Source organism: Pagrus major, chromosome 5, assembly GCF_040436345.1.
Source record: "Pagrus major chromosome 5, Pma_NU_1.0".
Lineage (NCBI taxonomy): Eukaryota > Metazoa > Chordata > Actinopteri > Spariformes > Sparidae > Pagrus > Pagrus major.
Genome location: NC_133219.1, coordinates 38,151,706 through 38,164,209, shown reverse-complemented (window position 1 = coordinate 38,164,209; position 12,504 = coordinate 38,151,706). Strand labels below are relative to the sequence as shown.

The 12,504-nt window shown below is 43.0% G+C and overlaps 1 protein-coding gene across 1 annotated transcript in view; it reads right to left on the bottom strand.

Annotated features, from left to right (window-relative positions):
• The window catches only part of cux2b (cut-like homeobox 2b), a 95,694-nt gene that overhangs the window by 46,647 nt on the left and 36,543 nt on the right, over positions 1–12,504 (bottom strand). The window contains exons 2-3 of the mRNA XM_073466260.1: positions 9,645–9,755; positions 6,577–6,624 (exon numbers count right to left, since the gene is read on the bottom strand). Of these exons, the coding sequence (XP_073322361.1) occupies positions 6,577–6,624; positions 9,645–9,755 (159 nt within the window). The remainder of the gene's footprint in view (positions 1–6,576; positions 6,625–9,644; positions 9,756–12,504) is intronic.

Genomic DNA, 12,504 nt, shown 5'->3' with positions numbered 1-12,504 from the left:
TTTATGCAGTCATTTACTGAATTGATGATATTTCATTTTAAAAGTGACTGTCTGAACTTGTGACAAGCAGACTGATGGCATGTTGCAGGATTTCTTGAGTTATGCAGTTCGTGTTGGGGGGAGAGAAATGTGTTCGCAACGCCGGACAGAAACGACCTGTGTTTGCTGTTCAGGGCGAGACGACTGATAGATATCCTGAAACTGCCACAATGTTTGTATTACAAGTTTTGTAGAGTCTGACTGATACTGAATGTTTGGGTGAGATGCTGATACGAGGGATGTATCGGCCGATATATGTACGCACAGGGTATATACATAACCAGACATGTTTTGCAGTGATGGTATGGTAGCGGCAGGAATATCTTTACAGTTTAATAATAAACTTTCTTGTTTAAAAATGACATCAGTGCACTGAAACAAGGCGTCAGGTCAGATACTGATTCTTATGAGGAGACTGAAAACAGATATTTGGGATCGATATTCATTTGCAGTTTACTCAAGTACTGTTCTTAAGTACAATTTTTAAGGTATTTTACTTGAGTACTTCGATTTTCCGCTACTTTATATCAACTGTTATACCAAACGTCTTCCCCCAACTGAAACAATAAACTTAACTGAGAATTTAACTATCATGCATTAAACCTAAGCATTGTTTTCTGCATTATGTTCTTAAAAACATAAGTTTTCATATCAGCAACATGTTGTATTGATACATATATATCTGTGGGGGAAAAAAAGGCAGCCTTTAATATCGACCACCTGATAAATCAGGCTCTAATTCTATGTTTAAATATGCAAACCAGGCCACTAAATATTAAATATGCACTTATTTGCAAACATATGCATCATAGAAAATCTGAATATAAACACCTATTATGGACATTTTCTTTCCACTAGTCTGACAAACGACATGTTATAGAAGCAAAACAGCCCAAAATCTCAAAGTTGACCGGTGCGTGACGGTCGAGAGATGTTGTTCTGAAGTGAGACGACTGTGTGTAACATGTAAAAAACTTAAACACACCTTCAACATACTGAAGAGTTTTACTTATTTCCCTTAAGCAGCAGCTTACACTGGGTGATTTATGACTCGTCTCTGTTCGTCTTTGTCAGTTTTTGCTAGAAATTTGATCACTGGAGTGTTTTTGTAGTCGTGTTTCTTTGTCAAAAACCAGACAATGTACCAATTATTCAGACTTTAGCAGCAGCTAGCTAGCAACATTAGTGCTGACAGTTGAAAACATTTAATATTTCCTTTATCTTGTCCAGTTTCTCTCTCTTTATTTGCCTCTTGTCTTTGTACAGTCATTAAATTGAGTCCTACAATTTAGGGATAAGTGCAAATGTTTGGCTCACACTGAAACATTTTTAATAACTAGCAGATGCATCTTTCTTTAATTAACACTGTCTGGACCAATTTGACTGTGTCAATAAACAGTAATAATAATAACAACAACTAACTAACTGAATATAAAAACTGTGAATGGTCTGCTGAATGGTGTTTCTGGTAAAAGTAAAACAGATCTGTGAAATTAGATGAGCGTGCACCGCCTTCGAAATAAGACTCAAACAGCTTTGGACTGGGCTGTTTGTTCATTTGTAAATGTATGGACTTGCATTAAATGAGAAGAAGTGTCAGATAATTATATTTTATATTATGATTATTGTGCCAACGCACTCTCAGCTGTGGCATGTTTGGTCGAGCTCTCTCCGGTCAGGTGAGCAGTCGTTTTCGTGTTTGGTACCAGTGCTTGGAGCGGCCAAAAAGGGAGAGAGATCATTTTATTTACCCAAAATAACATTTACATTTATTTTTTTTTATTTGTTTCTCAGTTGAATTAGAGTTAATTAGTTCGAGGACCATTATAAAGTTTATTAAAAAGTTAAATAAATGCACAATAACGTTAAATAATCTCAATTATGATTGTTTTCCAGCCCTCACCAGAGGTAAGATGGACGGCTGTACAATATTTAATCCATCATCCACATCACCTTTGACTGATCATAATCAATAACCGTTACAGTGATGAAGACGAACACAGACGCAAACAGAAGTACGTTAAGTTTTGGTCAAAGCAGCCCTTTTGAGTGGAGGACATTCACCCGTCTGGAGATGAAGAGGACGTAAAAGACTCACAGAAGGTATTATCTAATGTCCAATTACACCCTCACCCCCCTCCCCACTCTCTACCTTCCTGCCTCCCCCCCTTTCCTTCCCTCTCCTTAGTATGAAGAGGACACAAGTGATAAACCAGGAGCAGAGAGCCGGTGGTTTACATGGCCCTGGAGCCCATTATGTTCCCCACAATAGGCTGGAGGCCTGGACGTGCTGTGAATAGGTAATGGCCTGGAGATCCTGGGCCCGGCCTGCTGCTCAATGAGGCTGAGACAGCCGAGCAGGAGACGGGCATTAGAGATACCTCGTCAGCCCAGTGTGGAGCAGTCTGGTCATAGCTGGGGGGGAGGCAGGGGAGTGTGGGAGCTAGCGAGAGGAGTACGAGGGTGTCGTAAATGCCCCTTACATAAGGTAGGGCATGAATAATAACACAAAGGGAATATTCAGAGGTAACTGGAAGGCAGGGATCTGGTTTTATTGGCCCAGAAATATGGGCCTGTAATGTACAATATACATACAAATCAACACTAACCTGATTTTAAAACTATGCAGTCTAGCAGCTGCATCTGCACCACGCTGTGTGAATCCGCTGCTCACTTGTTTCAGACCCCACCTTCTCAAGTTAGCCATCCATTCAAGCAATCTGTACCTAATAACCGCGAGGTTTAGCCCATGATGAAGATCTGTCTTCATTGAGCTGGAAAAGCTGTAGCGTTGCCGAGCATTTCTCCTAACGGCGCAGTCCCTCATCTATGAAAGTGCCATAGAGCCCCTCAGACAATTAGGCAGGGAAAAGCTTTATGACCGTTAGACTCACTCAGTGAGCGGCACTCTCACCGCCAGCGCCGCCAGGAGCGCTGGCTCGTGCAGAAAGGTAATTACGGAGCCTCTCATAATGACACGGAGGAAGCTTGCGTCATAACACCCACAGCCTTTTATCATAGCGCTGTAATTAATTATCATCCTTTACTCTTTGATTCATTCCACTATTCATAACATATTCATACATTCAAGAGAAATTATCATTTCCTTCAGGAATTAATCAAAAGGAGGAAGAACTGGTCGTCTCTCGATGGATGATCAAAGACGGTGTTTGTCTACCTCGCCGCATGGCGGGCGAGCTCAGGGCAAGGCACTGTGGGGCAAGGTCTCTGCAAACACTGAAACACTCTGCTTTCATATATTCCAGCGCTCCGGTCAAATCATGATGCATTTACACGATTTAGCTGCAGATAACTTCATGACTTCTGTCGTACATTATTTCTCCTTCGTCCTTCGTTTCCACAACATACCTTTCTGACAAAACCCGATAGTTACACGATCGTCCCTGTGAGACAAATCACGAGTACAAGCTCGCAAAAATCTGCCTCTTTTTCTCTAATGTGACACGTCAGTCGTATAGGTGAAAAACAGCAGCCATTTTGAGGTCTCTTTCCTCACTTTTGTGGAGTTGAAAAGCTGCTGTATAGTCAAAAATACCTCCCGTGCTCTCATCGAAAATAAGCAACAACAACAACATAAAACATTGTCTTCCCCCACATCATCACTTCCCAACCTCAGGGGAAGAAATGGCACAGTTAGACTCATAAACAGGTGTCCACCGGCCCCCACTTTGCAGCGCTTTAATAGCTGTTTGATGTTTTTGATGTCTAGTCAGCTCGATCGTACCTTGCTGCTTGATAATGAGGGCCAATAATGATTCCTGAGCTTGAGGGGTTAATGGTATGTAACCGGCAGAGCTGCTAATTACACGTTACAAACTATTTATCAGAATCTCCATCTGCGCAAGCACCACAACTCTCATTGTGCACGCTAAATTACTCCACGGATTATCATTGTAAAGCAAGTTTCAGTAATTAGGGACCCATACTGCTGTTTTCTTTTTCTGAGAGCACCAAACGACATCAAGAGGAGAGGAGAAAAATAGAATGACTGGTTAATTCGGGCCTGATATTCAGATTGGATGTAGATGGAGGAATCTGTCGCTGCCGAAGAGAGAAAAAAAAAAAGAAAGAGGCAACAGACGTACGAGAAATCCGTCACTGTGTTTTTTTCCGTTCTCCCCTGCCTCACAAAGGTTTATCCTGAGGGGAGTTTACACTTTAAAGTGAGAGGGAGGTGTAAATTGCATTGAGAAGCCCATGTAGTCTTGGTGAGACCTGGTGAAGTCTGCTTTCCGTTGCGTTCAGATGGCGGGCGAGATCTCGTGCGAAAAAGTTTGTGTGAACGGCGCGGTCCGACGGGCCCGTCTCTCCAGCGATCGGTTATTTGAGAAATAACTGTCATATCCCTCAGCCCCAAAGGTGTGCCTGAGACCACGGAGACGTGTACCATCTCCTCTTCTTCGCCGTAAATTTTTATTAAAATTACCTTCATTATAAGACAGTGTTCATTATAAAACCAAAAACGCCGGTCTCCCAGGGCCCTGTGGATTAATAAGGACAGCGGTGTATTTTAAGCCGTAAACTCAGCTCCTCACTGTCCTTAATCTCCTTCCTACTTCACAAGGCCAAATTAACACCTCTCCTCAGCTCTGACGGGACCTCATTAGCAAACTTCCAGGGAAAGAAAGAGGAGAGCAGAACGAAAAAGAGGAGAAGAAGGAGGGAAGCGACCAATGACAGCCACCAGCTCTGGGATTAACCCTTTCTCCTCCTCCAAGCTCCTCGGAAAAAAACTAGGTCGGCAACGTGTTTCTAATCAGTCGCCTGGTTAGCGATAATTAGAAGGCGAGATTGGACGGGAGAAGAGAGAGAAAGTGGGTGGGGAACATTGAAATGAAAAAGAAAAGAAAGAGAACCTGTCATGTCGCAAACACTTCAAAGGAGCCGACTTCTCCTTTAGAAGTGGCATGATGAGGGTCCAAATACCACGAGGCACTCCTCTGGGCCTCCGAACTGGGAGGAGGAGGAGGTGGGGGGTGGTGGAAGAGAGAGGACCCAGTTCTTTCTCACATATATGCATCTTCACAAAACACACACACACACACACACACACACCAGGACTTTTCTATCGTTCACCACCTGTACAGTGCAGCTGCAGGGGAGCTTCAGTCTATCCCAAACCACACAGCCAAACAAGCACATCCAGCTCCACCTTCTTCCTCACAGTCTCCCCCTGCAGCAGCAGGTCGAGGTCCCACAGCTTACACTGAGGTCGCCGAGACTACCGCTGGGTAAAGTTCACAAGCCTCCGCAAGCTGTTTGACATTACCAATAAGGTCAAAGTGTATCAGAAAACACCAGAGGATTATATTATTATGGTGTGCTGAGTTGCTCGCTGCACCTCGAGATCAAAAAAATAGCCGAGGCTTCTTTTTTTTTTCTTCCACCGCGAGCTGGCTGGCTGACTGGCTGGCTGGCTGACTGGCTGGCTTACTTATCAATGTGCAGAACAGAAGCTTGTGGAAGTTACACAAGAGAGACCAAGAGGTACCCAGAGAGGCCTGCAGCTAACAAGAAAAAAAAAGAAAAAAAAAGAAAAATCATCGCTCATTATCAGCCATCTATTTTATCTACTATGAAACATCTCTCGACTCCCAGTTGTCAGACTTCAATGGTGCTTAAATTAATCCTGTGGGTTCCTGTTTGCACAATAAAAAGCTACGGAAGGGTGCGTCTGATATTTGCACGACTTTACAGTAGAGTAATTGAATTAGCACACAAATCAACCACGGAGTATTGCCGAGCGGAGTATTGAAGAACGTGATAGCTCCTGCCAGGGAACACGGGTTGCTCGGGCATAGTCAATTATGAAGCATTAAAAAGAATCTGCCAATAATCACTTCCAAGAGAACTGAACAATCCATGCTGAGTGTTCTCATGTTTACCGATGATAGGGCTTTCAGGTTAGCGCTGAGCGGGAGTTTGGAGGGGAGAGAGCGAGACTGGAAACATATTTGTGGTATCATTTCCATAAGCCTTCTGCTTTGCGGACCATAACGCAGCTCACAAATGTGATTTATGACCTTGGTTTAATGGCCGGAGCAGAGTCTTGGGTAGGTATCAGATGACTTTTTCAATATGGCGACGTCAGAGGGGGCACGGCGAAATGCACCATCACAACAGGAAATGAGGGCTTGTCTCGGGCCAAGAAAATATGAGAAGCCAGATATCTGATCATCTAATGGCAGATAGATGCTACTTCACTTTGACAGAAAAGGCATCAGTCAATAAGCACCAGATGAGCAGTAAGATGAAAAGTACGCCATGGATTCCTCTCGCTATCTATCAAATCATCCGTTCCAGAGGCACGGTCGTCTGCGCTGGTCAATGTATACACAATATCCAGCAGGACTGTCTCCTGTTTCAGTGAATCATAATGTGGAGCAAGGATTTATGAAATCATCAATGCTACGGCTACTTTTGTCCAGTGCTCCTATGTTTGCTTCTGCTGAATCTGTGAATGTCTCATGTATCTGTAAAAATGCAACAAAAAAAAAAAAAGGACATGCGACTCACCTGGGCCTGGAAACTCTTGAGAACAGGTGCCACCATCTCCCGGACTTCCTGTGCACAGACAAAAAAAGTAAAGTCAGCCTCAGCATTTTCTGTTTTTCGCAGATGCTCCACCTGTTTAGGAATCAGATTGGCCCCACTGAGGCACAAACGGCTCCATAGGAAAGAGGACTGAAAATCTTTAATGTTAATGGATTCTTTCCATAGCTCCTCTTACACCTTGTGTGTGTGTCTGTGTGTGTGTGTGTGTGTGAGAGAGAGAGAGAGAGAGAGAGAGTGAGGTATGTTGTTATGGGGTGTGGGTATTAGTGGTTAAACCTAAAGGGTTTGAGTGGGCATGTTTGAAAAGTGGGGCTTTCCAGTAGCTTGCGTTTGAGCTCAGAGATCCAGACTTGTGCGAGCTCCCACAGCCTCAGGTAAGGGGATTGTGCTGCCAGTGGTGACAGCCTGATCCTGTCTTAAACGCCTGTATTATACTGACAAGATTACAGCACTACACTACATACTCGGGCTGAGACAGGCAGGCAGCATAGCCACAGCAAATAGCCTGAGGGCTCATTTATAAAATATAAAAATATTCTCTTTGACTTCAGCTTAGATGTCAATGGATGATCATTTTCAAAGAGGATGATGAAAAAGGACAAAATCATATCTGTATCATTCATAGATTTAGCTTTTCGTGTATTCACTTCAATCCACCTTAATTGCCATTATGCCTTAAAAAAAGTAAAGGTGGAATGAGGTCTTGGCACAATCCTAAAATGTAAAGCTGAAGAATAGCAGCGTGATGCACAGACGGGAAAACGTGAAAATAAAATTCCCAGTGCGGTATTAAAAACAGGAGAAGCAGTGATGTTGCTAATAAAAGAGCCTCTCACTTAAATCCAGTATTAAACTTCAGTGTTGAGTACAAAGGGGACACTGCTCTCAGTAGCACTTTGTGAACGTGGACCTACTTGTTCTTCAGAGGGGAAAGTTGTGCATAGAGAGAATTTTGTACCAAAAGCGCTGTGATCTTGGCCGATATCCACTTAATTTGGCTAAACTTAAGAACTGAACTTAAGAATACGTTTTGGCAAAACGAGGACGGTGGATTTTCATCCCTAATCTCTTTCATTGGAATCAATTAAAACAGGATCATTTCAAGGCAAAAGAAACAAATACAGCAACCAAGAACTCCTTTAACGTACACATAGCCCTGCATTGTTGAGTGCTGGTTTATCACAGACTTAAAGGGGCTCTATGTAACAATATACATGTATTAATCACTGTTTTATTGGCCATATGTGAGCAGATTGTAACGTGATGTGGACGATCTGTTTAAGATGTTTAACGCTGCCGGACCGTTGATTTCTTTGTAAAGGACTCGGGTCGGATTTTCAGTGACAGTCCAAAAGCAATATTAGCTAACGTTAGTTTAGAAATGGAGTCCGCCAACATAAACTAACGATCACAACACAGAAGTTTCACAGAGCCCCTTTAAAGAAGATGTTAACCTCTCCTTTAAAGGCACAGTAAGTATTTTCGGCCACTAGGGGTCTCAATCAAAAACATTAAAAGAAATGACATGGTGAAGTTGTGAAGTGGCATGCAATCAAAGTTTTATCCACGATGTATTCGGTCTCTTTTGCCGACGTCCTTCCTGACTGTCTGACAAATCATTGGGAAGTTATAGCGACCGGCAACCAGATCTAATTCGATTCAGAATCGATTCTGGATTCAAAAATTGATTATCAATTGAATGAGAAGAAAGGGGGGCAACTATTCTCAGTGTTTTGTATTGGGGTCCTTAATCTGCTGAAATACAATATGAGACACACCTGGAATTTAAGATAAACAATCTAAGTTAATTAGGCATCACAGCATCAATTAATGAATTGATTAATTTGAAAGCACGCATGCCTCTATGTGCATAACAAAATAAGCGGGTGTGCTCTGCTGTGTTATTAATGTTATAGTCGGGGGTATTTGAGGTAAAACAGACTGAGCGGAGTTATTTTCTTCACCACAGAGTTTGTTAAACGTGTTGAATACTTTGGTGAGTGTCTGTTAGCTTGTTAGCTGGTTTTGTTTGTCACTGCTGACCGCTAACGTGACGTCGTGACGTCTCGTGTCACCTGCGTAATGTTCGTCTTGCAAAGGTAATTAAGTCAAACAAAGGCTTGCAACCGCTGCCTTGTTTGAAGATGTACTTCAAGATAACTCTTGCGTCTGCACGCTGTCTAGATCCCGCCACTAATTAACATTAAGAACATCGATTTTTGACATTTGTGAATCACTTCTGAATCGTGGGAGACAAGAATGGCGATACTTATGTTGTTTTTTTGTATTGGAGACGTTTAGGTTCATGTAAGAACACAACTCAACAAAATATATAACAAAGTTCAGTCGATTTTTAACATTTTAATGTGGATATGTTCCATATATCTTGAAAATGTAAACATGTACACTTCTGCGCTCTTTGTACTCGTTAACTCCTGTGCATTTGTCTTTAATAAAAACGCAGCACTTTCAGAAAAGTGTGTTTGCAGTAGTCATGTTGCAGGGCTGGTGAAGTGAGGGGGGCGGCTCGTTCATTAACATTCATCAGATTGTGTTTAGTCAGAGTCCCGTTCCTTGCGGGTTTGGAGAGACACCTGCTCCTGTTGCATCACAGAAAAATTTTGGAGAAAGTCAATATCAGCTGCCAATTCTGACACCGGGATAACTTTTTCATAAACTGGTGCTTTGGAGCTGAAAAGTAAGCTGCAAAGTTGCGCTTACCTTTTGTAAATGAGCCCCCTGGCCTCTCATCACACTCAGCCAGAGGCTAACGATACTGCAAGGCCTCAGCATTTAAATATTAACTGAGCTAGTGGAAGAGGAGGGAGGGTTGGGGGGGGGGGTGTGTTAACCCTGACTCCTCACAAGTGTTGTGCACCGTTAATGCAGGTATTACAAAAAGAAATAAATAATTCCCAGTACAAAGGTACAATGTGCGGGGGAGACGCAGGCAGTCAGTACCTGCTGAAGTGAGGATGAGGGAAACGACAGAGAGAATCGGGGAGGAGGGGGGGGGTTGTTAGACTCACCTCAGGGACATTTCTCTTGAACTCCCTGCTCAGCTCTACCAGGTGCTTGTGGGAATGTTCGCTCTCCTCTTGTCGACCAGCCAGCTCAGATGCTACAGAGTTTAGCTCCCTCTACAAAACACACAAAAGAGGAGAGAAAACGTTGAGAGGAAGAAGAGAGAGGGAGAGAGAGAGAGAGACGGCACTTTAGGGAGCCTGCCAACGCCTCATCCAGTAAAGCTTAGAGTGTACATAAATAAAAATACACTGCTGAATATTAACAATGTAATCCTTCATGATCTCACAGCAGTAATACTTACAGCTAGCCCTGGCCCATAAATAATTAAGCCAAAATAAATCCAATGCCTACAGTAGCAGAAGGCCTTTTAGATAATCAGTATTTGAAATAATCAATACGCTTGCAACGGCTATAGAGCGCCAGTGAGGGAGGGAGTGGGGCGAGAGGGAGGGGGTGGAGAGAGAGAGAGAGAGAGAGAGAGAGGAAGGGGGGAGGAGGAGGGTGAGTCACGTGTAGAGACCCAATAACCTGACAAACACCCTTGCAAACAAATAGAGCTTCTTCCTGAAATGAAAGGCTGTTTTTTTTAAGCCCGGCCAAGACCTGATTCAAACGTACAAACGCCTGCATGCTGTCGTAATTACCACAGGTCAGATCTATTTTCAGCCTTCTTTTTTTTCAATCCCTCTCCCCCATCGCCTGCGCCGATCTTTACATTGATCCGCACAGATTTCCAATACATGACAGCAAGCCCCTCCATAGCTTTAACCAAATTACCCTTTTGCAACAACAACAGCCCCTAATCGCTATTCCATTAATGTCTCTGCACATTGCTTCTTTACATGTCCGTGTTATATACGAAGAAAAAATGAAGAGCTCCACCCCGGCAGCGCGTCTGATCCGCTATTCAAAGCTGTCTGTGTAGCAGGGCCCCCTTCATCAGAACCTTGCATTCATGCTGGACTCAGCTGCACCACATGCCATCCGCAAATCCGATATTATCGATCAGTCATCCAATTCCCGGCTCTTTCAGCAAACAGAAAGAAAAAAAAAGGAAAAGAAAAACAGATTCAAACTCTCCTGTACTGAGCAGCGCTGTAGCAGACAACTGTACATTCACCTCCTCTTCATTTTGACCGTGATTCTCAGTAATTGATGAGGATCTTCTCTTGTAACTGCCGGGTTACAATATAAAAAGTGGAGTAGGGGATTCAATTACCACTGCGAATTTATATATGACGCCGGGAAATTAAATTGACTGTGTTTTAATTAATCTGCAGTCTTACTTAAAGGCAATTTAATAAATCATCACACGAGGAAGAAAAGAAAGAAAAAAAACAGAGAGAAAATGGAGGGGTGAAACTTCAACAGTGGCGGCCTCGTGGGATGGTGGCGGCCTGTCGGTCAGAGAAGTAGGCCGTTAATTGAAGGGCTGCTGGTTCAAGTCCCTGGACTAACGAGTCAGAAAGTGGCAAAAAAAAAAAAAAGTACGACTGAATATGCAAACTGAGGTGAGACGCTACACTTTTGACTGCCTGACTGCCGTTTTTTTCAGAGCCGATCCCGATTATTAGTAATCAAGGAGAGCGATCAAAAACTGATCGCAAAGAGCTCGCCATCGAAATCAAAGCAGAATTGGAAGCAGAGTTCTCCTTGTTTTCTCTCTTTCTTCTTCACTTTCACTTCAAAAGGCGACCGATAGCTTACCGATGGCCCGTAGCTGCACCTACAGACACTTATCCTGTGTGCACAAAGACGATCAGCTGATGGTATCTGACAACGTGGAGAGGTGTTTATTTTCTCTTCAGATATACTTTTTTTGGGTTTGTTTGGTTGTTTGGGTTTTACATAGTGCTTTTCTGTCTTTTTTTGTTTATTGTTCAATCACCAAAGAGTGGTATTATTTATTTATTATTCTTTTTATTTATTCTTTATTGAACTCTGGAATCTGTATTTTCTTGGCGATTATTATTTGAACTCTAACCCGCAAAAATGGACTAGGACTTGGAATATAGCGTTTTTTTCAGTCTACTGACCACTCAAAGCGCTTTGCAACACTTGTCACATTCACCCATTCACACACACATTCATACACTGATGGCAGGTGCCGACCTGCTCATCGGTAGCGATTTGGGGTTCAGTATCTTGCTCAAGGATACTTCCCACATGCAGCCAGAGGATCCAGGGATTCAAATCAGCGACCGTCTGAGTACTAGACAACCCCGTCTACCTCCAAAAAGCCACCAGGATAAAGCTATTGTTGTAAAATATCCCCCATCTTTTTAAAGAAGACACAGTCGATGCAGTTGACACAGTCACAAATGCAGGCAAAGCGCAGGATGTGAAGCTAAGCTAACGCTCTTTTGCTGGTCCGTTTGAGGGGTCAAACACACATCTTTACTTTCGGTTTTGGCTTTAACCAATGTTCAACGGCAAGATGCTAGTTTGCTTCACCACTGGATGTGAACAGGAGCTGCACTGTACTTAAGTACAATTGAGAAGTACTTCTATATTGTACTTTTTACTCCACTACGTTGATATTGGATCCGATAACCCGCCAGGCCGATAATCAGCCGATCCCTGAAGACTACAACTTGCCAGCGTGCCTGACTTTTAGTACCTAAGCACTAAAAGTCACCTGGTGGTCACATTTAACTGTGATGCTCTGCACTCTGTCAGCCAAGTAATAACACTCCAGTGGCAACAACGGATCTGTAAAGTTCAGAGAGATGACACATTGCCAACAAGTCCTCGAAAGTGACACAATAAGTCATCTGTCATTGCCATCAAAAATGCATACGAGTGCTTCCTGCAGGACGACATTATTCATCAGTGCATTGCCAAACTAGTTGGTAAAGGTTA